The sequence below is a fragment of the Maniola hyperantus genome, chromosome 7 (assembly GCF_902806685.2).
Source record: "Maniola hyperantus chromosome 7, iAphHyp1.2, whole genome shotgun sequence".
In the NCBI taxonomy this organism is placed as follows: Eukaryota; Metazoa; Arthropoda; class Insecta; order Lepidoptera; family Nymphalidae; genus Maniola; species Maniola hyperantus.
Genome location: NC_048542.1, coordinates 3782773 through 3809356, shown reverse-complemented (window position 1 = coordinate 3809356; position 26584 = coordinate 3782773). Strand labels below are relative to the sequence as shown.

Sequence of the window (26584 nt, the reverse complement as noted above, 5' to 3'; positions counted from 1 at the left end):
TCCCAGCTACACATTTTTTTCCCAATGGACGTACGAGAAAAAAAATAGGTCCATGAATTAGTGCGTTTTAAGAGGTAAATGTGCGTGCTAAAATTAAATTTGTGCGTCATAACACTTCGAAGATATTCAGTTTTTTGCTGGGATGACGTTTAACCATTTCTTATATCTCTTAAACGGTTAAACGTATAGATGTGATTTTTTTTACACATGTTGCTATGAATTTGTGCGTAATGTTTGTAAAAACAGAATTTAAAAAAAAATAACCGTTCAGTTTTTATAATTAAAAAATAAAATAACGTTATTAGGTCCTAGTACTTTAAATATGACCTCTAAAGATAAACTTATACCGTTGATTTATCCCTTATAACGGCCCACAGTATCTTATCAAGTTTCATTGGAGTATTTTAAGTATTTATTGAATTATGAAAAAAATTACTACGACAGGACACGATATTTTTAGACATTTAATTGGTCGAGTTTTTTATGAGTTGGCTAATTAAAATTTTTACCAATAATTAGTGCGTCAGCTCATTTATCCATCTGCAAAAATATAGCCCAATACACAGATAAATTATAGAGATATAATCAAAAACCTATAAGATGCGCAATACAATGATAAACCGACAAAGTTTGAATAGCCACAAAAAAGCGACCGTGTCATATATCGTGCTAACCTTCCAAAATTGATAGTATTGTACCATTACTTTTTTCGCACTTAAGTACAGGTACGTACATAATAGTTAGTGAAAATTAAAACAACAGAACAGTTCAATATATTTTTTATTTTCTAAGTTTTAGTTGATCAATATTCTGACTGAATACCGATTGTAAATTAAGTAGGTAATCTAAAATTATTGTATTAACATAATTTGTCATATTAACATAACAATAAAAATAATCAACAGTAACAAAATAGTAAAAAAATCTAGAAATGGAGATAAATCACGTTGAATCAACTAGTAGCTGGTGCAGTGCCCCATATTTTCCCTAACCTACCTAAGAATTTGCGTTACCTAAGTTACGTGCGAAAAAACATCTAAGATGGATCCCTCTAAAAGGGAACAGCTGTATAAACAGCGAGCGTCGTCAAGAACTACATCAGCAAGCCCAAGAAAAGGACAATCACAAAGGACAGGAAATAAAATAACTGTTAAGTCTAATTATAATAGGAAATAAAATATCTATTAACCCTCATTTATGTTTTATTTTAGTGAAATAGTAGGTAGATCTTCAAAGTTTCAAACAAGTTTTAAGTTCCTACATTCTTACGAAAGACATACCTACTAGGTACTGCCTTACATTAAGTAAATGGGCTGTATGTGGTCAATACGTAATTTCAAAAACTAATGATTTTATGTATTTGTAATGTAAGTAGGTGCATCGTGTTTGTAAATATAACTAGATACAGCCTATAGAAAGCTGTCCACTAGTACACTTGTAGCTCTATCGGTTTATGCCACAGATTCACGGCGGATCCTAATTGCGACGTTGCCAAACTTAATAGCATGGCTTGTAAGTAAAGATGGCTGTGGTCGGAACCTTTGGTACCTACCTATTAGTTTTAAAATTCAGTTTTATTGCCGTGTTTTGAAGATGAACGGGTGGCTTAGTTTAACAGTTTCCAGAAAACTATATTGTTTAATTATGGCTTGTGACCAGACAATAGGACTGTTTGCTTTTGTTTGTTAAAATCCCGTGGGAACTCTAATATTTCGGAATAAATGTAACGGGTCACTTATGCAAAAATCACGTCAATCTGTAACTCTGTTGCGGTGTGATGGAAGGACAAACCAACAAACAAACATACTTTATAATAATGCACGCATTTATAATATTATAGTATGATTAATAAAAAGCTTAATAATTTTGTGCGCACATGTACCAGAAAAGAAATGGCACAATACTATCAATTTTGGAAGGTTAGCACGATATATGACACGGTCGCTTTTTTGTGGCTATTCAAACTTTGTCGGTTTATCATTGTATTGCGCATCTTATAGGTTTTTTGATTATATTTCTATAATTTATCTGTGTATTGGGCTATATTTTTGCAGATGGATAAATGAGCTGACGCACTAATTATTGGTAGAAATTTTAATTAGCCAACTCATAAAATACTCGACCAATTAAATGTCGAAAAATATCGTAGTCCTGTCGTAGTAATTTTCTTCATAAATCAATAAATACTTAAAATACTCCAATGAAACTTGATAAGATACTGTGAGCCGTTATAAGGGACAAATCAACGGTATAAGTTTATCTTTAGAGGTCATATTTAAAGTACTAGGACCTAATAACGTTATTTTATTTTTTAATTATAAAAACTGAACGGTAATTTTTTTTTGAATTCTGTTTTTACAAACATTACGCACAAATTCATAGTAATATGTGTAAAAAAAATCACGTCTATACGTTTAACCGTTTAAGAGATATAAGAAATGGTTAAACGTCATCCCAGCAAAAAACTGAATATCTTCGAAGTGTTATGACGCACAAATTTAATTTTAGCACGCACATTTACCTCTTAAAACGCACTAATTCATGGACCTATTTTTTTTCTCGTACGTCCATTGGGAAAAAAATGTGTAGCTGGGATGACGTATTCCTGGCAAAACGCGTTTTTTTCGAATATCTACTTATTGGTTGGACGCACAAATTTAAAACTTTCACGCACAATTACACGACGTTACGCACTAAAAATCTATCCAACTCAAATCCTGAAATTCAACATTATTTTGCTGGGATTACGCACACCCCCTTTGCAGGTTAGCGCTGTAAATCTGTGTGCTTTCAGGCTCATTGCATACTGCTATGTATACATGTAAAGTTTGAAGCTCAGCGATGCGTCTTTTTAAATGCTTCAAAGAATTCTAAGCCACACTAAGTAAAATGTCGATAGACTAATTAACTTATCCAAATCTTCGTGTGCGTAATCCCAGCAAAATAATGTTGAATTTCAGGATTTGAGTTGGATAGATTTTTAGTGCGTAACGTCGTGTAATTGTGCGTGAAAGTTTTAAATTTGTGCGTCCAACCAATAAGTAGATATTATCTTTAGAGGTCATATTTAAAGTACTAGGACCTAATAACGTTATTTTATTTTTTAATTATAAAAACTGAACGGTAATTTTTTTTTAAATTCTGTTTTTACAAACATTACGCACAAATTCATAGCAATATGTGTAAAAAAAATCACGTCTATACGTTTAACCGTTTAAGAGATATAAGAAATGGTTAAACGTCATCCCAGCAAAAAACTGAATATCTTCGAAGTGTTATGACGCACAAATTTAATTTTAGCACGCACATTTACCTCTTAAAACGCACTAATTCATGGACCTATTTTTTTCTCGTACGTCCATTGGGAAAAAAATGTGTAGCTGGGATGACGTATTCCTGGCAGAACGCGTTTTTTTCGAATATCTACTTATTGGTTGGACGCACAAATTTAAAACTTTCACGCACAATTACACGACGTTACGCACTAAAAATCTATCCAACTCAAATCCAGAAATTCGACATTATTTTGCTGGGATTACGCACACCAAATCTTCAACTAGTCTACAAGAGTCTCATTACCAACTTAGATTGCTTCATCATGTTCAAGACGTTACAATACTCCACAAAAACTAGACACTAAACTGATTTTGATTTTTTTATTCCATTACAAGTTAGCTCTTGACTGCATTCGCACCTGGTGGTAACTGATCACGCAGTCTAGGATGGTAGTGGTATGGCAGTTTTTGTTACACTCATAACCCTTATCGGTTTTTATACATCGTATAGGCATCGTACCGGAACGCTAAATCGCTTGGCGGCACGACTTTGCCGGTAGGTTGGTTCGTGCCATTTTTGCAGTAAGTACATAACTATTACCTTAGAGCAGGTTCTTAGACATATTTATAAATATTACTGGATCTATAATAATTTTTAAATTTTTACTCGTAGGTACACACTGAGAATCTGAAAGTACAGCAGAGGCAGGGAGAATGAAATACGCAGAGTAGGATTAAATAGTTTATTTTTACAAAAATCCGATAGAAAACGTTTCTATTATCACAGACAACAACTTAAAATATAAAAACCTGGAAAAGAAGAGTGTTTGCATTATCAGATATTATTATGCTAGCTGAAACAAAAAATATTTAGGTATTGAATGTTTCAAAGACAACATAGTAAAAGCTTGGTCTATGCGTCTTACTTAAATAATTAAAACGTACCACTTAGAAATAAAGGCGAAAAGATAGTTATTCGTCATGCGTGTAGTAATTCTAGACTCTGAGAGTGCGTTTTCAAGTCAACAAACGTGAAATCGGCGTTGGGGTAAATCTGTATCGCTGGCATTACAGCTTGATTTGACATCTACCTTGCCATATTCTATACGGGGAAAGAAGCTAGTATAGCACTCTCTGTTACGTAATCCCATACAAATGATAGAGGCAAAAAAATTAAAATTCAATTAGAAAACATAGTTTCGTTTGTGATTGATTGGTGACTCAAAATGGTTAGCGTCCACCGAGACTTTTGTCTCTATCATTTGTATGGAATATTTGATATCGCGATAGGTATCTATTGACCCAAATATGAATGTAAATATATTATATTATCTAGTTACAAATAACTACAAATTTTTGTGAAGTATTCAATATTCAAATGCAATGCTGGTAAATATGTATAATATAGTATAATATATTTTGAAATTATATAAAGTAATGATTATACATATATAAGTATACCAAATAGATAATAGGCTGATCTACATATAACATACGTAAGATTACCTTATATATATATTTTGAAATAGACATCTTAGAAACTTGATCTTTATGGTATGTAAGTAATAAACATGCAAACTACATACGGTTTTGAGATAATGATACGTTGGTTCATAGCAAACTGGTTTATGGTAAGTTTAAGTCAACAAGTAAGTACCTACTAAACTATTAGTTTATAAATTACACCTATGCCTACAATACTTAAACTACCAACTAGCTATAGGCAACGTTACAGTCTCATATAAGTAGTGATATTTATGCCTTGTGTAGAAATGCTAAGTTATTATTGATTTAAGTAGAAATATTATGCATCTATGGTGTGGTTTATACAGACGTGTAGTGCACGACAGATCGACATGGCAATCGGGGTGGAGACGCCCCGCCCCGCGCCCCCTAATTAAGGTATAGAGGATTCAAAAACGCCAAAGTCGATATTGATAGATAATTACAGGTATACTACTTTCTAGTATTTCACACAAGGTAGTTGTAGTAAACATATCGTCACAAGTTAAGGAAAACGAAATTACTTCGAACTATCTGTGAGTCAGTATAAAATACCCACTTTCAAAGCGAATTTGATAGATTATTATGTGAAAATGTAGCAGACTTCTTCGAAATCGTTAAGATGAAGTTTCACTAGCTGTTATTCTAATGATATCATGAAAATATATGCAAAAAAAACACTTTCTTTGATGACAACAAAATTGACATGCGTTTTATGATATTTATGCCGTTTATTCTTTAAAACAGGATGTAAAATCCCAATTTCAAAATTTAAATTGACACTTCTAAAAACTCCAAAAAGGGAAAACACTGATACCAAATTCAGTCTAAACTCTATATAGGCACATAATAGATTTTATAACAAAAAAAGATTTTTCGCAATCACGTCAAATATGATTTTTTTAAAGTTTTTAATCATACAATTTAGTTTCAGGATAGTTTTATTTATAAATATATTATTGGCAAATCTATTGTCGGTGATCATTAAATCAGATTAATAGAAGTGCAAATATGTCACATAACTTCATCGATCATCATTATATCAATGATTTCACATCAACGCCAAAAAGGGCCTTTCGTTCTATTATATTTCGTTATATATTTCGTTATATATAAAAGGAAAAGGTGACTGACTGACTGACTGACTGACTGATCTATCAACGCACAGCTCAAACTACTGGACGGATCGGGCTGAAATTCGGCATGCAGATAGCTATTATGACGTAGGCATCCGCTAAGAAAGGATTTTTGAAAATTCAACTCCTAAGGGGGTGAAATAGGGGTTTAAAATTTTGTAGTCCACGCGGACGAAGTCGCGAGCATAAGCTAGTTTTAAAGTATAAAATCCTTTAGCTGCACTAAGGTAGCCTATAAGTGTCAATGAAACAACTATTTTTATCTCTAATGCAAGTAACCCGCATCTTAAACGAGTACCATTCAATGTCATCAAGACCTACATCTATGCGAGGTTGTAAGGCCTAAACTACGGTATTACGATAGTGAATAACCTAAATGCGCTTAACCTTAATAGCTTAATCAAAGTGGGAGCTGCTTAAGGCCCGGAATTCACCGAAGCGATGTATTTAGCAGACCAATTAGATTATTGATACATAATGTCAAAAAAGATATCACGTCATTTTTGAGTAACCTGATTGGTTTGGTGAACACAAACTGTCCAGTAAACCAATCAGACCGAACCACTGAACTGGATACCGGGCCTTAGGCTAAGGACAAACCAAGCAGAATTTTGCAAGCAGAAAATTATACGCAGTTTTTTTTCCCGGGGTTTTATCCGCGCAGATATGGCGCTACTCTAACATTTTAATATGTCACAATCGAAATTTAGCGGTGAAAGATTTGTCTGTAATTTTATGGATGAATTCAGGGGTTTTTTTTAACAGCTAGGCGTTCGTCTAAATAAACTATTTTTCTTAGCTTATATTCATTTTCTAGAGTCGAATGGCAAAGTGCAAACTTAGTTATGTCTAAAACAACATTCCTAACACACCTACTTGTTTTTTTTTCGATTTTTCATAACTTAGAAATCCTAATTTTCCATTATATTAATTGAAATATGTATTGTCTGCCTACTTAAAGTACTAAGTTATAATGCGCCATTTCCACGGACGAGAGAATCGCGGCGATAGTCTCGCCGTGTGACAAAATCGCCCTGTGGAGATTGGCCCATAGAGCTTGTATCGAATTTCGTTAAACGGCGAGACTATCGCCGCGATTCTGTCATCCGTGGAAATCTCGCCCAAGGCGTATATCGTATATCGTTTAGTCTTCCAAGAGTTGAGACGTTTGCTACATCTTGATATGTTTTTCGCCATATTTTACATATCTGGTTTTTGGTGCTTATTGATAGTTATCACCATTTTATCCAATTTTTTGAGTTCAATAGTGTTAGATACTTTATAACCAATATTTGGCCACAACTGCACCAAATTTCTGTCAAAACTGTTTTCATGCGTCCTCTACACATTAAGCATTACTATCTTGGGTTGGTGGAGATTTACAAGAATTTGGTTCGGCTCGGCATCGCCCACACCACCAGACCGTTAGCAGGCCAATCAAATTATAGTATCAGAAGTTCCTACAAGAGACCTATGACCAGGAAGTCTATTGGTTGATTACAACCACATTCCGCAAATGTCAGCCCACTACTAAAAACTTCCTCTACAAATAAAAGTTAGTTTGAATCCGAATCGTTCCAACACGCAAACGAATGGATAAGGCATTACAAATGAGTTGGCAATGGCAACAAAGAACAAGCTACTCGTATAAAATTGTATCCCACATGTTTGGCCAAACATGACCGCCAATTTGAAGAGCCAACTTCAAATACAAAGGAAGAAGAAAACGCATTCTAAAGCATAGTGTCCACACCTAGATCCGCCGCAATCGGAGTATTCCTCTGGGTTGTTGTTGGAGTTGTCCGTCTCGATGTCTGAGAGATGTGGGTATAAACTGGTCGGTTGCTGTACTGCGGTCCCATTTTCTTTGGTACCGTTGTTGACTTTTATCCTTTTCACGTCATCCAATACTGATAAAACCACTGGTGAGTCTGAGGATTGCGAACCTGTAAATAAACAAAAAAAAGTTATATAATAAAACTCCAATAAAATCATCACCATCGTCTCTGGTTTCGACGACCTCCCTGGCGCAGTGGTAAGCGCTGTGGTCTTGTTAGTGGGAGGTCCCAGGTTCGGTTTCCGGCACGGGTTTGGAATTTTATAATTTCTAAATTTCTGGTCTGGTGGGAGGCTTCGGCCGTGGCTAGTTACCACATTACACGCAAAGTCGTGCTGCAAAGCGATTTAGCGTCCCGGTACGATGCCGAGTAGAAGCCAAAGGAGTAAATAATAAAATTGCCATACCCCTTCCAGGTTAGCCCGCATCCATCTTAGATGGCATCATCACTTACCACCAGGTGAGATTGCAGTCAAAGGCTAACTAACTAAGATATCTTAAATCATAAGATTTGTCTTTATGCCATTTGGTTTCAAATAAAGGTCTCAATGAATCATTCAACAACCAACCGCAATTCACGTTCCGTTTTGTGGCTTACAAGAATTATGTGGTCGTCCCTGTAGTCAACATTGTAAAGTTCTAACCTAAATTGTATTGGTAGGATTCGAAACTATACTGTTTTAAGTCGTTAAATCTATATATAAAAGGTAAAGCTGACTGACTGACTGATATATCAACGCACAGCTCAAACTAGCGTTTTATGACAGACATCCGCTAAGGATTTTTGAAATTTCAACTCCTAAGGGGTGAAGTTGGGGTTTGAAATTTGTGTAGTCCACGCCGAAGAAGTCGCGAGCGTAAGATAGTCTATACATATAAAAAGGCTTATTTGTGACTAGCTGATCCCCGCGGCTTCGCCCGCGTAGATTTAGGTTTTTAAAGATCCCGTATAGCTCCTATGTCACTCAGGAATAATTTAGCTTTCTACTGGTGAAAGAATTTTTAAAATCGGTTCAGTAGTTCTAAAGATTACCCCCTACACACAAACTTAACGACATTACCTCTTTATATAATATACAACGGGCCGTGCAGCAGAAATCGTAATATTTTAATTTCGCCATAACTTCAAAACCAAACGTCCAATTTTAATCATTCAAAGACCAAATATTATCTCCATAAACTGTTCTTAGTGATGAAATCATTTATTTTGATAAGGATTAATAGCATGAGTAAAATAAACGCGTTTAAATGTAGTCCAAAAAAAATTCAAGATTTTTAAATAAAAAAATGGTTGCTGTGCCTCACTCGACATAGATGGGTATAGTGTGTCGCGGACTTTTTTGTAGATATTTATAAGATCTACAATTAATTAGAACATTTTATGGTTCTATCTTTTATAGTTTAGGCAGCGTACGCAAAATAAGTAACTTTTCTGGTTGATTTTTTACACCTTGTGTCCGAAAAACCCAAATATCTTACGGAACCCTATTTTTTTCCAAAATAAAATATAGCCTATGTTACTCGTGGATAATGTAGCTTTCGAATGGTGAAAGAATTTTTAAAATCGGTCCAGTAGTTTTTGAGCCTATTCAGTACAAACAAACAAACAAACAAACAAACAAACAAACAAAGTTTTCCTCTTTATAATATTAGTGTAGATAGTGTAGATTAGTGTAGATAGGCTTACGCTTAACGACAAATTATGCCTGATAAAAAGCAATGAAGCGGTTGGAGCGCGCTTGCCTAGAAGATGGCTATACATTGCCTTGAAGGTATTTAAGTTATAGTTGGCAGGAAACACGGACGCTGGAAGGGCATTCCACACCTTAGCGGTTCGTAGCAGAAACGTTGAACAAAAACGTTTCGTACGAGTAGACTGGATGTCGACCACATAAGGGTGTCAACATTCACAGTTTCTTGCTGTTCTGTGGTAGAAGGGTGACTGACTAATCTATCGACGCATAGCCTAAGCCGTTGGGGATAGAAATTTTGACTGTAGCGTTTTTTATTACGTAGCGTAGGCGCTAATAATACTAAGAAATAATTTTTAGTAATTCCACTGATCATTTTCCACTGAAAATTTCATTTGAGCGAAGCCGGAGCGAGTAAGTTTTCCAATATTTTAATCAAGATCACTTTAGTGATAAGGTCACCCTTTGTTTTTTAAAGTGTATCCTGTATTCTTACGGTGATTACGCACTCATCCGATCCGAGTCCGTGAAAATACGTTCCTTTTTCGGATCGGATGAGTGCGTGATCGCTGTTATTCTCTGTAATTTTGTTAACAATAAAGTTGTTTAAATTAAATTAAATTCTATTAACACAAATGATGAAAGTGGAAATTCCAATATTTTCAGTCTAATGACCACTTTAATTATAAAAGTAATCAAACGAACTCATGGATTGCAATCGGCACTGTGACAAATCGAAGATAAGTTTAAACTGTAAATCGTTTATTTTAACGACCTAGTTCTGATACAATGAGCATTTTCTTATTTCACTGGCCAGCCGTTACTCGATAAAGTTTAATCTTGCGAGATGCAGTTAATAAATTGAAACTATACAATGGTACTGATTTTGAACTCAACTAAATTCTCACCTTTTTCTTACCAAATGTAATAAGAAAAGGACAGATAAACCTAATTTAATTTAGCACTGTCAAACCTCGTGACTTTAGGTGCCAGTCGTGTAGTGTAGTAATTTGTAGAGTGCACTAAAACGTAGAGTATTTAAATTTAAAATTCATTTTCCGTCCTTTTTTAGCTATTTAAAAAAAAGATGCAGATACTCCAAATGTAGTTTAGAGAAAAAATTCGAATCGACGCCAATACCTTATTACTCGTGTGAACCACACAAAAAGAACTATGCAACACAACACATGCACCAATTGAACAATTATCAATTTTATCACAGTACAGTATAGCGTTAAAAAATTGTGCAGTTTAGGGACGCATCTTCCTATCAATTCTTGTCATTAGGCAATAGGCAGCTGTCCTATAGCCAACGAGGAAGCGACTAGCTATCGGCTATTGTCTCGCTCAAAAAACATACAATCGATGTGATATCGGTAGGAACGGCATTCCGAACTAGTGGTAAATTAAACTAGTTGACGATTCAAAACAACTTGTAAAAGTTTACTTGAATAAAAATATATTCTATTCTACTCTATGATTCCGTGTCATCAGTGGTTAGTACGTCGGCCTTCTTTTCGGAACGTCGGGGGTTCGATACGCCTCTAACTTTTCGGAGTTGTGTGCGGTTTATCTTTTAAGTAATTTTTTAGATGTTTATCAGTGAAGAGAAACATCGTGAGCAAACCTGCCTGAGAGTTCTCCATAATGTTCACAAATGATTATGATGATGATGATGATGATGATGAAATACATATTAGATATATTAATAGTTGATCGCTGACTGTTAACACTGCCGGCGAGAACTCTCTATCCACTAGTTTGTCGCAACGACAAGAGCTATCAAAGAAAAATTCACTTAGCGAAGCTCTCTTGGCGCCTAATTATACCTACAATATAATAACTTACTTCTCCGTTTGACAGGTTGGGCGCCAACAACTCTTTCATGTTCGACGTCCTTCTCATCCTTTTGCTCCATCTTCTCATTGAATTTCACTTTGGGCACATTGGAGATAATTTCCGGCTTTTTGAACACTTGGGATAGACTCGTGCTGCTTCCCATAAGCGGTACGTTTTCCGACTCGTGTTCGTTCTGGTCTTCATCGGACTCATTGTTAATATTGTTGTCTGGTTTTTGAGGTGGTGTGGGCTGGAAAGAGAAAAATAAAGTGCTATTGGTGATTTATTGCTGGTTCTTCTCGGCAGGAACGGAATTCCGAACGAGTGGTAAATTATTTGACGATTCAAAAGCACTTTTAAAAGTTTACTTGTAAATCCTCTTTATTCCCTATCCCGTGGGAATCTATGCTAAGGGGAATTTCTGTGCAAAATTTCAGATTTCTAGGTTCAAGGGTTTTGTGCTGGGCGTTGATAAGTCAGAGAGAGAGTCATGACTTTTTTTTATACATACCTATTGATATTAGCAGATATCGTTTTTAACATAGGCAAAGCCTGCCTTGGTATGGCCTCTACAAATTACATTTACAAACATGCAGTAACGAATTACAAAACAGATTTCTCTCTTACAACGCAACCATTCATGGTGTACTATGGGAATTTTAAGGGAAACCTCGAAAGTATAAGGTGTAAAAATTATCACATCCTGCACGCACACACACCAAAGATTTGGTAGGTGTTCGTCAATACTGACATTTTAAATAGCAGAATATATTAGATAGCTATTCCTATATTCGTTTATTTAGTTGAAAGAAAATATATTTAAAAACAGCAAACAGAACTTGTGGGAAAAAGGAACTTTCTTTGACAGACTTGGCAATTCAAAAATGCCTAATAGTAGTATCTGAAAAAGCTTGAAATGGTTACGAAAAGCTCGGTATCCACCAAAGAGGAGATGGGGCGGATATGTGTTTAGCAGACCAATCAGATTCCTTATAAATTACAAGAAAATATTATCACGTCACATCTCAAAAATCTGATTGGTCGACTGACCATATCTCCGCTTATAAGAACTTAAATTTTGTGAATTATAAAGTCTAGTCTAGAAGTCAGGAAAAACGACGACGGTGGTCATACCAGAAAAATGTCTTTAAAGAAGAACTTTATTCTCACTAAGAATTAAATTCACTTACATGAGAAATTTAACAAATAAACAGTAGGTATATTATCCACACATCACTGCGATTTTATACAAAACAAAGTGGGTAGAAATAAAATTATCGCAAAGTAAGCGAGACGGTCGAGTGCGCGATACAGGCAAAACACGGATTACTAGAGACTAGAAACGGCTTGGCACTTCAGGGTAAGTACAGTAGTATAATAGTAATGATATCTGTACCTATGTGTATGTATTACATATTATAGTAAATATAGGGTTTATAGTATATAAATGTATACATATATGTATATTTAAAAATGTTTATAAAATGTTAGTATTTTATTTTTATTTTTATAGTCATGTATGTGAATTTAGTATGAAAATTTATTTTACTTATATTTATATATAAACATGTAATGTAGCATAATATGGTTTTTTTTAATGTTAAGGTTATGAAAAGTCTTTAGGGAAATCCCGGGGAAAATTTTGAAAAAATTAAACGCAGGCTTACTTAAAATAAATAAGTTCATTCACAAAAAAAAACAACAGTTTCTCAGACATTAAGGACTTCTCTCAAAAGGGAATGCACTGAAAGTCCACTTATCCCAACAAAAACAAACACACAAATCCTGGAATGGCGACGAGAATAGACTTAAGGACGCGTTATTTTGCTATTAGGTAGCTTTTACTTGCTATTTCGAAAGCTTTAAATAGGTAAAAGACAGATTTTAGAACTTTTTTCTTCCCGTTGGATTTGTCTTAGTTGTGGGTAGACAAATAGTGATCAAGATCGGATGTTGGAGCAGGAAGGTGGAGAGAATGGCTTCTGGGCGAGAGACACTGGAAGGAAAATTCGATAGGAAAACAGTCCTTGAGTCGGGAGACGCAGCTTTGTGTTCCTGGTGCGCCTTAGACGCTGTGTAGGGACTTTATTGGTTCCGGAGGAGGGTCCTCACCAGGCGCCGCTGGCTGGGCTGCGCGAACGGGTTTGGTCCCGTTGCGTAGCCCAGCCACCAGACGACGCATGGAATACCGTGGGGTCTTAGTCAGTAGAGTCTAACATAACCTCTGAGCCTCCCCGGCCGCGGTGGTACCCATGAGGATTTCCCCAACGCAAAAAAGGGAAGGTGGTGGGCCACATGTCAGGTTTTTTACACGTTTTACATGTATTATAAAAAATATTTACATTGCAGCTGCTGGAGCGACACGTCGCAAGTCGTGCCGCGCTGCTGCCAGGACGCTTCGCTGCCGTCGTGATTTGGTTTTACCCGGGACTTACAGTTATATTAGTTTAGCACTTATTAGTTTTCCAAGCCATAAGGAAAGATTGTATAGAGTAATGAATAAGGAAAATGACTTTGAAAAAACCTTAAGATCGTGATTTCATAGATCCAACACGTTTGGAACTTTATTTGCATATTTAGTACGCAGAAGTCGGCCAGTGGGGAAATCAGCGTTTTTCCCAAACGAAAAAATCCTACCGTAAAACGTATGTTCACTTCCTTACATACGAGTACATAGGTACTAGTCACTACCATATTATAAATGCGAAAGTGTGTTTGTTTGGTGATTTATTGATTTGTCTTTTAATCACGTCGCAACAGAGCAACGGATTTTTTGGAAGGGTATAGTTAAAGACCTGGAGAGTGGAGTTAGAAAATCTAAATCTACGCGGACGAAGTCGCGGCCATCAGCTAGTTTTACATAAATATCACTTGTTGTATTTTCGCAAGAAGACAAGTGACAGCCCTAATGTCTTAGTTAGACCTAAGCTTAGTTGATATGGATGTGTCATCCATAAAAGCTTAGCTCAAGTTCTGTAAATAAAAATTCCAAAGTCCGTAACTCCCGACTTATCAACTATTTCTTGCATTAAAAAAATAACTGGTCTCACCTTATAATGGAATCTGTTTTGCAGCATCTCCATTTCTTTGTCTCTTTCTTGTTTGAACTTGTTCGATATAGTCGTCTCGCTTATCGTTTGCTCCTTATTGAATAATGCAGCCAGTTTTCCTTTAATGCCCCCTCCTACTGATGTTTGGCTGATGTTGTCTTCCGCTAGCGAGTCTTTGGAATTGGTCCTGGAATTCTTTTCGGGGGTATTGCTTTTTGATGTCGTTTTTTGCACCACTTTCGTTGGTTTGTCTGGAAGAGCAATGTTATTATACTTTTGACATAGAGTTCGAACGATAGTAATTTGTAAAGCCTGTTTAGTGCCAACGTTTTCTGTGAGTCTGTGTAGGGTGTAGGTGTAGTTACTAATTGTCTTATTGTGATTACGTACAGATGACGAATCCTCACAATATTCTCTGATGTACACGAGTAACGAGAACTCAGAAGGATATATCCTATACTTTATTTTAAGAGCCTAAAGATTTGGAATATGACTAGCTAAACACACTTCAACATCAGTGTTTTTCAAGAAACGAATGAAGAACTTTTTGGTTTCTTTCTCTTTTACAAGTAAAGTGAATTTTGTACGTTTTATGTTAATGAGTAACGTTGTGGTGTAATGAGTAGTATCTAAATATATAAAAGGAAAAGATGACTGACTGACTGACGGATCGGGCTGAAATTTGGCACGCAGATAACTATTATGGCGTAGGCATCCGCTAAGGATGAAAATTCAACTCCTAAGGAGGTGAAATAGGGGTTTGAAATTTGTGTGATCCACGCAGACGAAGTCGCGAGCATAAGCTAGTTAGCACATAAAGTGGAAAAAAAACTAATTTTAGCTTTTAAGTATTAGTTTATATACACTGGCTCATTTGTCACAAGCCTGCAACTTTCTCTGCTTTAAAAGTTTTTGTTTTCGCGTGGGACAAAGATAGATAATTTTTGCAATAGCCTATCCTATGTCCATCTTCAGGACGGATGGTTAGTAAGCATTAGGGTACATTGATATAACAAAATCGCAACGGTTCACGGATTAGCGCTATACCATGCATGTGCATAAACTCGTATTTCAGGGCAAAAAAAATAACGCCATCAACGATTTATTAGCGCTGCGGTGCGGTTAGTATAATTATGGCAACCGCATAATTGCATAGTTTATTGTTGTCGGCGTTAAAATATGTTTAAACGTTGACAGTTGCAGAACGAAGTAACTACTAGAGAGAGAGAGCCAGTTCGTGCCAGACCTTCGTTATTTTATAAAAGCTAAAAGTTTCTGAGCATATTGTCCCCAACACTGGGAGGAACGATCAGCGACTATGAAGTTTGGATCATGGTGGCTTCGCGAGATAATAACAAATAATAAAGGTGTAAAAAATCTTACGTCAGTATTTTTTTTTTTGCTTCTAAATAGTATTAGAAATCACGTCATGCATTACCAGACACTTATTAGTATCGTGGCAATCCCCTGCCAGACACCCTTAAAGTTTAAAAGCTTAAGGGTGTCTGGCAGGGAATTCTAATACGCAGAGAAACTTTCAGTTATTTAAAATTCTTCTAAGTTTCCAGAGAATGGCTGTTTGTGTATTTTAATGTAATTGAATGTTTTGTGAGCAATTTAAAAAAAAACGAAGGTCTGCCACGCGCTGGCTCTTAGTCCATACTACATGTTGAGTACACGTGTTGCAACCGGAAACTTTGTACTACTGGGACACAAATTAGGAAAATTGTTGAGACGAGAACATAATTATAGCATTTAATAATATATTATTAGATTAGGAAGGTAATATTATTGTACTGTGAGAGATTTCTTGGACAAATTTTGGGCCATAATAATGATGATGACAGGCGTTACTTAAAAGAGGCCTATAATGATATACCAGTAGATGTACAGGTTAGCTAACGATGATGATGATGATGTTATATACAGTTTGTATACCAGAGTATATTTTAAACTTTTAGTACTATGTAGAGTTGGTCAAGAATTTCGTTCAAAGTCAAAGTCAAGTCGTTTATTCAAATTGGGTACTGTTGTACACTTCTGATGGTCAATTGCTGAATTTGCAATACAATGATGTAAGTGGTGATGATTAATTAGCTTAAAACTAAACGAGGGTTCCAAACGCGCCCAGTCTAAAAAGAGGCCGCAACAAACTCAGACACAACAACAAATCAGAACCCACAACAATTCATAATTTCATTGTTTTAGGGTTCCGTACCTCAAAAGGAAAAACGGAACCCTTATAGGATCACTTTGTTGTCTGTCGACAGACAGACAGACAGACATGTCGGTCTGTACTCTGTGCCTGACATAAGGGGAAAAATCTGAAAACCGTGAATTTGTGGTTACATCATACAAAAAAAATTGTGGTCATGAACTAATTATTAGTATTTTAAATTTTCGAAGTAAGATAACTATATCAAGTGGGGTATCATATGAAAGGGCTTCACCAGTGCATTTTAAAATAGATTTTTATTTATTTTTATGCATCATAGATTTTAAATTATCGTGTAAAATGACGAAAAAATACGACTGTAGTACGGAACCCTCAGTGCGCCAGCCTGACTTGCACTTGGCCGGTTTTTTTATTTATCATGTAGTCTCATATTTCTTATCATATTTTCGCTTGTTGAAATATGTATTTGTATAGCTTAAATGATATCTTCATTGCATATATCTTCATTTTATTCGTAAGCAAGATCTCTATTTCTTTCTATGGCTCTATTTCTATTTAAAAGATATATTTTGAGCCTTAAGATAACTGAGATAAAATACGTAAGTAGTTTTTTTTTAAAGAAAATTAGCCATGTTAAATGACTAATATTCCCCTTTCCTCTCCAACTAAGCGTCAGCTTGTGCTAGTAGGTAGGTACGACAATAGTGCAACGGGCGGGGTTTGAACCGTCGACCTTTCGGTTTTCAGTCCACTCCTTTGCCCGTTGATCTATTGAGGCTCTTAGTATAATTCATAGATCACTTAATAATATCATAGTAACTGATTGCGAAATAATAAATAATTTAATATCGACGTTTGTTTAACCTCAATATACAAGTAGGTAAGGTTGTAAGGAGATATCGATTATATTGTAATTAAAAACTTCGGTTCTAGGTCACCAGAGTCGCTCTCAGCTCTGCGGTGAATCAGGATATTATCTCCTACTTTTGTTTCATCTACTCTATTTTATTTACAATGCATATAATATTATAATAGTATAGATTTCTGAATAACTGAACTGATCTACCTATAGGTAGGTACTTAGATTCATCATCATCAGTGATCTGTCTATCTATCTGTCTGTTCCATGACCCATCCGCTTAACCTAATTTAATGAGTGTGTACAGACATAGGTTGCATCCTGGAGACGACATAGGCATTTTTATTTTAGAAACTCATTGAGTTTCCGAGGGAACTCCCGAGGGATTTTCAAAAACCTAAATGCACGCGTATGAAGTCGCAATCATCATCTAGTTCGTTATATTTTTTGTAGGTATTAGATGATGCCCGCGACTTCGTCCGCGTGGATTTAGGTTTTTAAAAATCCCGTGGGAACTCTTTCATTTTCCGGGATAAAAAGCAGCCTATGTCCTTCCCCGAGATGCAAGCTATCTCTGTAATAAATTTCTTCAAAGTCGGTTAGCAGACAGACAGAAGACAGACAGACACAGTTTCGCATTTATATTATTAGTATGGATATACCTGCACGACTAACGAGTTTTTTGCAGTTTCTTCTCGGTAAAAACATGTAACGTACATAGTACTTATTGGTCATAGATTTTATCTATTATGTAACTTATGTTTTGTTGAATCAAAAGAACTTATAAAGGAGTATATAAATAAAGTACTACGATAGAGTACTGCGATCTACATAACGTAGGTACTCTTTATGTATGTACGAGTACTTCAAAATACTTTTTGAGATCGACTTTGTTGACTCAGAGTAAGTAAAACTGTAGGTATAATAAGTATTTACTCTATATTATTATCTGTGTAAAAGATTTCGAATAATTGTTGAATGGAACCATTGCCATTGGATGACGCAGTTTCCTCTAACCACGATCGCACCCAATTAAGGGATGGTGTAATCTTAGGTTCTATGATTTCATACGTTAGGTTATTTTCAGTGACTCGAGTCAAAGAGGGACTAACTCAAATTCTAAACTAACTATGACTAAATAAAAACCTCTTAATGATTTAGAGTAATTCACAAATGAAATCATCAAATTACATTGCACTGATTTTATACCTACATGACAAATTATTATTATATACCCACCTACAAGTATATTTTGCAAAATATTTCACAATCAAAGTTACAACTCTATTTTCTTATGACTAGAGAGTAAATTATGAGGAAAAATTCAAATATTTATTGTATTCGATTTTTAGGGTTCCGTCCCTCAAAAGGAAAAACGGAACCCTTATAGGGTCACTTTGTTGTCTGGCTGTCAAGAAACCTACAGGGTACTTCCCGTTGACCTAGAATCATGAAATTTGGCAAGTAGGTAGATCTTATAGCTGACATTTGGGGAAAAATCTGAAAACCTTGAATTTAGGGTTAGATCACACAAAAAAAAAAATTGTGGTCATGAACTAATAATTAGTATTTTCAACTTTCGAAGTGAGTGACTTATAGTGGGGTATCATATGAAAGGTCTTCACCTGTACATTCTAAAACAGATTTTTATTTATTTTTATGCATCATAGTTTTTGAATTATCGTGCAAAATGTCGATAAAATACGACTGTAGTACGGAACCCTCATTGCGCGAGCCTGACTCGCACTTGGCCGGTTTTTAAATAAAAAACTTAACTTACAACAAAAAGTTTCGAACTCTTCAGCTGAAACGTGCACAACACTATACAACAGTACCAAATAAAAATACCGAAGAAGTATCGTCACAAAAAGTTCACAGTTCACAACTAGTCACGTTCCGTATAAGAAAATATGTAAGTACTACATAAATTAAATATTATGTATAATAAAGAATGCCTTAAAAGCGATCTGCGTGAGCGCACGACGCTTAGCAGAATGGCATTATGGCACGGATGGCCAAACATCGGTCACAGCTTGATCTGTCAATACCATACTTTACCTTACCTGCGTGTCAGCAGTATCGATAGGAATATTTCCTTAGGTGTATGACAATAAGGCTTAAAATTGCTTATCTGACGCCCCACTCCCTGTATTAGGGCTGTCAATAATGCATACTTAATAAATTCGTGTATCTTTGAACCACGACATGGTAGGTATAAGCCCTTAATAGGTCAGTGGAGAATTAATTAGTCGTAAATTAGAGATTTCTTATTGAAATTCAAAGAAAGGCAAGCCTAAAAAAATGACCTACTATGATTATTTATGAAATTCACATTGAGCATAACTTTGACAGTTATTTCACTGTACACAGTTATGTACACCCAAAAAAGCTATATTAACATAGATTTACATATTACATTAAATACATTTTACATATTATATTTCCTACCTAATTTTTTTCACACGCAGTTAACGGATTCTACTGTACCAAAATACATTAAGCACCGTTTTAGAATTAGGTTTTGATGAAAAAACTATGAGAAATCTGCTCACCTATTGTATAGAAAAGGAAACTTCAAGTGACTGATATAACACTACAGTGAACAGCTCAAAGCGCCGCCTCGCTGGATCTAGTGAGATTTTGAAGATAGATCCCAAATCCACGAAAATTCGCGGCAAAAGCCTAATAAAAAAGGCCCCATATTTTATCTGCTCTGCTCTATCTGCTCGTCACCCATAATAGTATACATATATATAAAAATATGTATAGTTTTTGTTGGGACTTGCGGAAAGGTTTTTGACGTTGCATCATCAACGGCGCGCGATTCCCATTACAACGCATGAGCTATCATAACATTTTAGCAATAGCCCGCGGCTTTGCTCCCGTGGGAATTGAAAAAAATTATTATTCATCCTTATTCCTTGTCTACATTATAAATGGAACCTCCGTGCATTTCACTTTTCTAGGTCCAAGGGTTGGTCTACGAGTCAGTCAGTGAGTCAGGATTTTTTTTAAATAATATTTAGATTAGTAAGTGTCAACCCTGTCTGGTATCCAGATGCCATCAACATTTTCGCGCATGATTGCTTCTGCTTGATTTTCGGAACTGCCGCGTTTGGTTCCGGTGAATGAATAGGGCTTTCGTAATACCTATCAGTTCCAGTAGTGGCGTACCGCAAGGAAGCATATTAGGTCCGTTGTTATTCCTACTGTACATTAATGATCTACCAACTGTAATACCTCAAAAATGCATATTATTTGCTGACGATACGACGATTACGATCAAATGCAATGATAAAACTACGTTTGAGAGTGACATTAATAATTCAATTCATAATATAATTAAATGGTTAACTGAAAATAATTTAAATATTAATATTGACAAAACTAAATTTATTCAATTTGAAACAACTAATTCAAAACATCCATCCCTAAATATACAATATAACCACTGCCCAATAGAAAAATTAGATAATATAAAATTTTTAGGCATAATAATAGATAGTAAATTAAATTGGAAACCACACATTGAAGCGATTTGCAAAAAAATTAATAAATTTGTTTTTGCCTTACGACGAATAAGTCAGACTTCTTCGCGAGAGGCATCCTTAAGTGCCTATCATGGATATGTGTCATCTGTGTTAAACTATGGTCTTATACTGTGGGGTTACTCGACAGATTTCGAGAGGGCATTCAAAGCCCAAAAGAAGTGTGTTAGGGCGATAACTGGCGCACATTTCTTGGATAGCGCTAAACCAATATTCAAAAAATTGAAGATCTTACCTTTGCCTTGCATGTACATCAAAGAAATTTGCATATTTGTTAAAAAATATAGCCAGTATTTTAAAACTTTGGATGATATACGCGGAAAAGGCAGCAGGCGGGGAAATAAATTAGTATGGCCAATGATTAAGTTAACATTGTATAAAAAAAATGTCTATTGTATGGCTATTCAAATTTACAACAAGTTGCCAAAAGATTTAATTGACTTACCTTTGAACATATTTAAAAATAAGATTACTGACTGGTTAATGACCCGCCAATTCTATTCGGTTGGAGATTATTTAAATTTTAAAATTTAAGAAATGTACATTTTTACCAGTGATAGTATCATAACTCTATGATTTTTACTAACTTATTTGACATATAACTTTTTTTTTTTTTTTTTAGTATGTACTTATTCGGACATAATAGAAATACTTGAAACTGCCCTTTTGCCATTAATTAGATTATAATAATTTTATGACTTACTTAATATTAAACTTTTTTTTTTTTTTAAATGCAAAATAATAATAATTGATTAATTATAATGAATAATATGTTAATAATGAGATATTTGAGCTATTGTATTAATAAATAATTGTTGTGTTGCCTATTGTTGTAGTAAGGATTCCTATTAATAATTATATTTGTGTACCTTTTCAAATTTGCACACCATAATATTATGGTAGATTGTAGCTCCATTTACTGTTTATATTGCGATTTTTTGTTAAGATAATGACTACTTTTGTTTTCGTTATGTTTTAATAAAACAAGTGAACACACACCTTGTTATGTTACGGGCAAGTGAAGGCGGGTAGAGTGGACTTTGCTCAAAGCCATTGGAAAGAGTTCTAGTTTTCTTTTCTATCAACATGGCAAATCCTTGTGATCTATCTATCACTAATTACGGCTAAATCGTTGTGTTGATCTTGTTGAAAGGTACTGAGATACCTTTCAACAAGATCTTTGTCAAAGACTTATTAGCGCCGCAAAACTATTTTTGCTGCGGTAATAAGTAGAATGTAGTAATGAACGGGAAAACATACTTGAAAAAAACAACTACATAAATTTCGCGCGGACGACGTCACAGGTAACACTTAGGTAACCATCAATTATTGTTTTTATTTTAAATCAATATTATAAAAATAATAATCATTAAAATGTAGGTAGGTAAGTACGTGTTTCGTGGATTTTTATATTTGTTAAAGTCGATAAGTATTGTGCAATCAGACACATGATTGTTATCACGATTTTAATTCAAATATTTAACTTTTATAAAACTAATTGTAAATGTAATCTTAGAATGACATTAGGCTTAGGTACCTGCTAAATAGATCACCATCATAAACGCGTCAAGTGAAGGTTGACTCTCATAACGTTATTTGTCATACAAAAAGCTTTTTTATAAATCCGCTTGTTGTAATTTTGGGTAGCTAAGTATAAATCCACATTATTATATCGTCTAGTCTAACCAAGATCTGTCTCAAACATCTCACTTGATATGGGCCTTTACTGTATCGTGGACGGAGCCACGCCAGGCGTTTTGTGGTGTGGCCAGCACAAAACGCTTTGCCATTAATTTATACGATTAAAATACACAAATTACAAAATTATAAAAAATGTTTATGATCACTTTTTGGAATATGTTAGAAATTCAATACTCTACATATTGTCCTGTTCCAAAAAATCAAAGCAATCAGATGCCGACGTTAGGTGGCTTCACTTTTACGAAAGCTATCAAATGACTAAGGATTCTTAAAATCCAGAACATTGGATATAGGACATTAAACTGTCCGATTTTTTTATGCTTCTTATTTCAATGGAACAAAAAAATAGTATCCTAGTGGCCACCAGAGTTAGTCATAACAGAAACTTCTACAGATTCAAAAATGCTTGTAAAATCTATTTTTTAACCAATTTTGAAAAGGCACATACAGGCCAAAATACTAGAGACTGCTTTTGAGTAGAGAAGAAAGTAATGTGTGAATTTGTAAAATTATTTGTAATCCATTAATTCCAAGTTGGACAGTTGCAAAAAGGCGGCAATAATTGATGGTCAAATAAAAATAATGGTCGTGTTTAAAAATAATTAAATATCTTATTCCTCTAACTTTATGTTACATAACTTTTTGTTTTCATTACAATTTTTCTTAACTTTTATTTTTAGGGTTCCGTATCACAAAAGGAAAAAAGGAACCCTTATAGGATCACTTTGTTGTCTGGCTGTGTGCCTGTTTGTCTGTCCGTCTTTCGTGTCTGTCAAAAAATCCTATAGGTATGCATAATAGTTTTTGGTGTCGTGTCAAAATGTCGAAAAAAATCGGCTGTAGTACGGAACCCTTAGTGCGCGAGTAAGTCGGGGGTTTTTGAAAACTTTTTATATTACACTAGCTTTAGCTCGCGACTTCGTCCGCTTGAACTACACAAATTTCAAACCCCTATTTCACCCTCTTAGGGGTTGAATTTTCAAAAACCCTTTCTTAGCGGATGCTTACGTCATAATAGCTATCTGCATGCCAAATTTCAGCCCGATCGGTCCAGTAGTTTGAGCTGTGCGTTGATAGATCAGTCAGTCAGTCAGTCAGTCAGTCAGTCAGTCAGTCAGTCAGTCAGTCACCTTTTCCTTTTATATATTTAGATGCTTTCAACCTGTGCTTTCAACTAACACAACCACGCCATGTCAGCCTCTCACATCCAGCAAATTGTAATACCTAATACCTATATGTTTTGAATTGTGAAATGCATATTTTATATAACTTCGCTTTAATTCGCACTTAATCCTTTATTACTAGCATTAGTCATTACACAACTAGTAGTAAAGAATTTATATGTTACAACTTACAAGCATAACAAGTCGATACAAGGTCGCAATGGTCGTGATGGAAAACAAATTCACTAGACAATGCCCGCTACTACGTTTGCCTGGAGTTAATTTCTTAAAAATACCGTTAAGACCTAGATTATTTCATCTAGAATCCGCTACTTGCCTGTCAAAGGCCCTTAGAATTCCCTGTCCCTTTGAAATTGCCTAAAATCCTGAAATACCTTTCATGAAACTTAAAAATGACGGACTTTAATACAAACTTTCATCCTCTATTTTACATTAGCTATGTATCTGTTGCCAGATTTCAGCCCGATCCATCCAGTGGTTTGAGCTGTGTGTTGGATAGATCAGTCAATCAGTCAGTCACCTTTTTCTTTTATATAGTTATACTAGATAACGCCATCCGCGTGGATTTAGGTTTTTAAAAATCCTGTGGGAACTCTTAAATTTCCGGGATAAAAATTAGCCTATGTCCTTCTCCGGGATGCAACTTGCAAGCTATCTCTGTACCAAACTTCGTCAAAATCGGCTGAACGGTTGAGCCGTAAAAAGCTAGCAGACAGACAGACACACTTTTGCATTAAGACAGACACACTTTTGATAATATTACTTAGTATGGATATTTAGAAGGTTATCGCCGGAGACTTTATCCGCGTCGATTTAGGTTTAAAAATCCGGTGAGAACTATTTGTTTTTTTTTTCACCGTAAAAAGTAGCCATGCAGGTCTTAACTATGTTTATCTATGCAAAAAATCACGTCAATCTGTTGCTGTTGCGACATGAATGAAGGAAAAACCAACAAATGTGCCAACAACAAACAACAACCAGTATGGATTTTTAGGAACCCTTGTTACTAGCCTAATACCAGCGGTTTTGTTTGTGGTTAGTTAATATTTGAGTAAAACGCAAAGCTCGACATTTACTAAACCTACATTACATTTTGTTTTTAACCGACTTCAAAAAAAGGAGGAGGTTCTCAATTCGTCGGAATCTTTTTTTATTTTTTTTTATTTTTTTTTATTTTTTATGTATGTTCCCCGATTACTCAAAAACGCCTGGACCGATTTTGAAAATTCTTTTTTTGTTTGAAAGGGTATACTTCAAAGTTGGTCCCATTTCAATTTGGTGAAGATCTGATGAACATCTTCGAAGATAGATACTGGAACTCCTCAACGGATAAGAGTAAATTGCTCGCGATCAGTGTAATAGCTTAGTAAACAGTAGATTTTTAACCAGGCATAGCATAATTCCATGGGGCCACTAAAAATTGTGAAATAAAAATTTTTTACAAAAAAAATAAAAACCGACTTCGTTACATAAACACTAAAAATTGAAAATAATTTAATTTATTACCGAATATATTATGTATACAAGAGTTAATATAGTTCCATAATAATATTTTTTGGGGTCGGTGCCAATGAGGTGCCATTGTGGAGTCCCATAAAAATATGAAGTCTAGACGATTCGCGCAGCTAAAGCTAATTGGCACCGGCACCAAAAAGTATTATTATGGAACTATATTAACTCTTGTATACATAATATATTCGGTAATAAATTAAATTATTTTTCAATTTTTAGTGTTTATGTAACGAAGTCGGTTTTTATTTTTTTTGTAAAAATTTTTTACTAAACCGATTATGGTAAAATCTATGCCACTTTTAAAAGACAACCGTTTCTACATGTTAGAAATCAGATTTTTTTATTGAAAATATTGTACAGCAGACTTAATAAAAAGATATGTCTTTATTTTATAATTGTTTCAAATATTTCCATCATAGAATCCAGCAAGAAGGTACTTACTTGTGATTTTATTCAGTTCTTACAAAGGCTACTACAGTACACTAGAATAAAAACGCGATTAATAATTTATTGTCTTTTACAATCAGCCAATTACAAAATTATCAAACAATAAGCCTATTCAATACCGAGCTACGCAGTATTTCTTGATTATTATTGATTTTTCTTTAATTAGGTGATGTCATAAACGGTTTGCAATATATGATAATATTTTGAATAGCATTGTTAAAAAACGGTTAAGTGCGAGTCGGACCAGATCACGAAGGGATCCGTACTATCGTACAATTTATATTTATTTGTTGTTATAGCAGCAATAGAAATTCACACACAGGAAGACAGACGGACGGACGGACAGCGGAGGCTTAGTATGGGGTCCCATTGGCACTCGTCGGCTACGGAACCCTAAAAACATCTAGTTATTGAAAGGGCGTTATAAAACAAACATGCCCTGTCCAGGTTGACGACATCTGGGCATCAATTTTATATTCATTTGAAAACCGCTCTCTAGAGGTTATTTCATAATATTATGTAGTAACTAATTTACATAGAGAAAATGAAAAGCTTTGGGGAGGCTAGCACGAAAGTTGTCATTATCACATTGCAATAATCGCAATTGTTGTGATTGACCGGATTCATAGCATTCTTGCTGCAACTGAACATTTCCGCAACTGCAATGTGCATAGTGGGAGAATGTAACGATATTATGTGATGTGATGATGATCGCAATTAGAAGTGATTGCAATACGGTATTTGACAACTAGTCAAATCAGTAACTTTTTATTAAACGTCAAAACGCGCGCTTAGTGTGCGAAATTCTATGAAATACCGGTGTGTG

The 26584-nt window shown here is 35.0% G+C and overlaps 1 protein-coding gene across 6 annotated transcripts in view; it reads right to left on the bottom strand.

Moving 5' to 3' along the window:
- The window catches only part of LOC117983529 (anillin-like), a 72272-nt gene that overhangs the window by 12608 nt on the left and 33080 nt on the right, over positions 1-26584 (bottom strand). For all 6 annotated transcript variants that reach the window (XM_034970096.2, XM_069499729.1, XM_034970097.2 and 3 more), the window contains exons 8-10: positions 14332-14582; positions 11291-11531; positions 7668-7860 (exon numbers count right to left, since the gene is read on the bottom strand). In XM_034970096.2, coding sequence (XP_034825987.1) covers positions 7668-7860; positions 11291-11531; positions 14332-14582 — 685 coding nt within the window. The remainder of the gene's footprint in view (positions 1-7667; positions 7861-11290; positions 11532-14331; positions 14583-26584) is intronic.